Source organism: Vanellus vanellus (genome assembly GCF_965231255.1).
Source record: "Vanellus vanellus genome assembly, contig: HAP1_SCAFFOLD_110, whole genome shotgun sequence".
Taxonomy (NCBI): domain Eukaryota; kingdom Metazoa; phylum Chordata; class Aves; order Charadriiformes; family Charadriidae; genus Vanellus; species Vanellus vanellus.
The window spans coordinates 31785-36070 of record NW_028127815.1 but is presented as its reverse complement, the minus strand read 5'-3'; the positions used below and the strand labels follow the sequence as shown (position 1 = coordinate 36070).

Here is a 4286-nt window from a genome sequence, read left to right as displayed (position 1 = left end):
AAAGGATGCTGTTGGCCTTCTTTGCCCCTGGCTCCTGTTTTGCCTAATGAAACTGAAGGACCAGCAGAGCCTTTCCCGCAAAGCTGCCACCCAGCCACACCGCCCCTGCCCTCTGTCATTGCACGGGGTTAGTGCACCTCAAGGGCAGGACTTCAGAGTTCTCTTTATCGGACATCATGATATTACTTTTGGCCCATCCCTCTGGCCTGTCTATGTCCCTCTATGTTCCCTCCCTCAACCTCCATGGCCTTTCAATGATTACGGAGTATCATTGAAAACTCTGGGACATTGGCTTACCCTGTCATCTCCCTCAGCTGTCACCCCTCCTGTCCCAAAGACTGGTAAGGATTGTCTTAGTTAAGGTGACTTGAGAACAATCCACTGCTGGTGGCGTTCCTCCAGATTCCTGCCCCGAGTCTCAGAGCCCTGGGAAACCTTGCTGGGGCAGACTGAGGCAAAGAGGATGTAGAGAATCTCCGATATAGCTCCACCTGCTCTATGAAACTCAGCAGTGGCCACACAGTGGCTTTGTTTCTCCTCAAACTGTTCCTGAAGGAGTAAACACTCATTCTAGTGCCCTTGAATTGCCTTTCAGGGTTAGATTGAATTGCGAACTGGACTATAGCAGAGCTTGGAGGAGGCTGTCCTTGAAGACCAGCTGGACTGAGCTCTGCCACCATGTGACAGCTCTGTCTGCCACAGGAACGGCTCCAGCTCGTCCTGTCTGTGCCCCTGGCTGAGATCACTGCTGCTCGTTTGGGCTAAAGCCCCCCAGCTGTGGCACAAGGCAGCTGGGGACTTGCCATAAGGATTCCTGGTACTATAAGTACAAGACCCCGTGTGTGCTACTGATGGGACAAGAAGATGGGGTACTCATGGCCAGCTCTTCTTCTGCTGGGAGAAATAACACTGCTGGATGTAAGTGTCTCTGCCCAGCTGAGGGAGGGAACATCAGAGATTGCATCATTTTTTTTCACAGGCGGTTCCCCTGGAGCCCCAGGGACACCTCCAAGGAGCCCAGAGGGGACAGAGGCAGTGCCAGCGTGGGCTGGTCCTCTGCTGCTGAGCTGGGCCGGGCTGCTGTGACGGAGGGAGCTCCTGGCAAGCGGGCAGCGCTGCAGAGAGACAGCTCTGCCCAGGAGCAGGGCTGGGGGCACTGCCTGCAGGCAGAGAGGGGAGACCTGCGAGGCAGAGAGAGCTTAAAGGCAGTCTGGAGTGGGGGGTGCTGAGAGCTCACTGGGGCAGAAATCTTCACCGCCCTCTGTGTGGTAAGTCTTGGGGTGCCGGGCAATGCAGCTCCAGTTCCTGGAGGAATCTCCTCAAGCTGGACCATCTGAGAGCTGCTGGGCTCTGTCAGGAGGACTCTCTCAGTTTCAGTGCTGTAGAGGAGGAGGATGTGCTCCAGAGCAGGGCTTCCCTGCTGCCCGGTGAGAGGGACAGGGCCCGAGGGCTGCCTTCTGCTGGGGATGGTTGTGGAGGTGTGCGTAGGGGTGTGCAGGCAGTGGTGGCCAGGGCTGTCCTTGCCAGCAGGGTCCCTGCACCCCGGGGCTGTGTGCCGGGGCAGGGACTCTGCCAGGGTCAGCTCTCCGCCTGCCCGGGGAGTTCCCATGGAGCTTCTGTGGGGAGAAGCAGTGGGTGGAAGGAGTGACTGTGAGCAAGGCAGATGCCTTCTGTTGCTGAGATGGACCTGTGTGGGTCAGGGCTGCTCCCGGATCCCCATCACCCCCAGGACATTTGCACAGAGTCCTTTTGAAAAAGGACATCGAGGCACCTTTCCCCTGAAGGGGAACAAGTCTGTGCTGTGGGATTTCTCCTCTCAGCTGCTGGGTGGGCAGTGGGAGGTGGGAATGGATTTCTCCTTTGTGGAGAAGGCACAGAGACCCCCGTTCTCGATAGCACTTCCCTGAACCCCTCCTGATCCCCCACACACCCAGAGATGCCCCCGGACAGCGCTGTGCTGCCAGGAGGGGTCTGCAGGGCAGAGCTGAGCACACAGCGGGTGGGATGGGCTCTGGGGCACTGGCAGGGGGAGACCTGGGGGCAGAGAAGCAGCTCCAGGCAGGGGCAGCTCCTGGCAGCCCAGACACAGGCAGGGACAGAGGGAGCTGCTGCCAGACATGCCCGGGCCCCCTGACCTGATCCCGGCACCTCCCGCCATCCCCTGACCTTCAGACAACTTCTCCGCAGCAAGCCTCTGCTCTCCTCTCCCGCCCGCCCCACAGCCAGAGGGTCCAGAGCCCGAGATACCTTCTCGGCAGCTCCACCTACAGTCCAGGAGAAGTGTTTTTGTCCTACAAGTGATGCACAACATAAAAGCAAGTGCCCTGCAGCGTCTCTGTCTGGAGACACTGTCACTGAGAAGAAGGCTTCTCTGCACACCTGTCTGACTCCCTCTCCTCGCTTCCTTTTTTCAGAGCACAGAGGCATTTCTCCTCGTTTCCCCACCCCTCTGTTGAACTCTGCATCTCAGGAGTTGGGGAGGGGGTGCGGGTCAGCTTCTCTTCTGCCTCTGACTCTGGGAGTCCTGCCCCAGAGGTGTCCGCATGGAAAGTAGGTAACGAAGTAGTATTTTCCCTGGTAAGGGAGTGTGTCATTGAGTTTGTGGGGTTGGGAATGAGCTGGATCATTCCTCATTCAGCTGTGGGAGGGGGATTTCTGTGAGGAATGGCATTGGGATTTCCTCAGAGAAGTCTCCCAGTTTGTCACTGCCTTTTCCCCCTTGGACAGGTCCCCCTGCCCAGAAGCAGCAAATGTCCAATGGCAGTTCCATCACACAGTTCCTCCTCATGGACTTTGCAGAAACACGGGAGCTGCAGCTCTTGACCTTCTGGCTCTTCCTGGGCATCTACCTGGCTGCCCTCCTGGGAAACGGCCTCATCATCACCGCCATCGCCTGCGACCACCGCCTCCACACCCCCATGTACTTCTTCCTCCTCAACCTCTCTGTTCTGGACCTGGGCTCCATCTCCACCACTGTTCCCAAAGCCATGGCCAATTCCCTCTGGAACACCAGGGCCATCTCCTATGCAGGATGTGCTGTCCAGCTCTTTTTCTTTCTCTTTTTTATTTCAACTGAGTATTTTCTCCTCACCGTCATGGCCTATGACCGCTACATTGCCATCTGCCAACCCCTGCACTATGGGACCCTCCTGGGCAGCAGAGCTTGTGTCCGCATGGCAGCAGCTGCCTGGGGCAGTGGGTTTCTCAATTCTCTCCTGCACACGGCCAACACATTTTCACTGCCCCTCTGCCAGGGCAATGCCCTGCACCAGTTCTTCTGTGAAATCCCCCACATCCTCAAGCTCTCCTGCTCACACTCCTACCTCAGGGAAGTTGGGCTTCTTGCAGTTAGCATCTGTTTAGTCTTTGGGTGTTTTGTTTTCATTGTGGTGTCCTATGTGCAGATCTTGAGGGCGGTGCTGAAGATCCCCTCACAGCAGGGACGGCACAAAGCCTTTTCCACGTGCCTCCCTCACCTGACCGTGGTCTCCCTCTTTATCAGTACTGGAGTGTTTGCCCACCTGAAGCCCCCCTCCATCTCCTCCCCATCTCTGGACCTGGTGGTATCATTCCTGTACTCGGTGGTGCCTCCAGCAGTGAACCCCCTCATCTACAGCATGAGGAACCAGGAGCTCAAGGATGCCCTATGGAAACAAGCCCAATGGACGCTGTTTCACCGACAATAACCTGCCACCCCTTCTCTGCACATTGCCCAGGGCTTATCTTAGATCATGAGCCTATTTTTTCTCGTGTCATAACCCTGATGATTGATATTTTTCTGTGTTTATACTACTTGTTCTGAGGCTTGATCCTACTGAGTCTGACCCTTGCTCAACACTGAGTCAGATGTGGCCGGTCAGGTAACAGCTCTTAAATGAAATGGCATGTCTCAGGTAGAATAGCGAGAAAAGGGAAAAGCAGGGAAAAAAAAAACAACCATGGGCTGAGATAAATATTGTTTAATAGAACAGTAACAGAAAATAAAAGCATTAGCAGTAACAACAACAATAATAATAATAAGTATATATAGAATAAAGTGATGCAAAATATATTACTGTCATCACCCAATGATCATTTGCCCCGCCTGTTCGGAGAAGTGATCACCGATTCCTTCCCCCAAGCCGACTCCCATTATATACTGAGCATGACGGCTATGGGATGGAATATTCCTTTCGCCAGCTTGTCTTGTCTGTGGCCCCCCACATTCAACAGGAAGTTGAAAAAGTCCGTGACTTAATATAAGCATCACTCAGCAACAACTAAAACAATATGTGTTAGCAATGTTA

At 54.8% G+C, this 4286-nt stretch overlaps 1 protein-coding gene across 1 annotated transcript; it reads left to right on the top strand.

The window, feature by feature from the left end:
• Window positions 1-2750: 2750 nt before the first annotated feature.
• On the top strand, window positions 2751-3686 carry LOC309684956 (olfactory receptor 14A16-like; the record flags this gene model as incomplete). Its single annotated transcript, XM_082500790.1, has 1 exon — window positions 2751-3686. The coding sequence occupies one exon, from the start codon at window positions 2751-2753 to the stop codon at window positions 3684-3686; it is 936 nt and encodes a 311-aa protein (XP_082356916.1).
• Window positions 3687-4286: the final 600 nt, after the last annotated feature.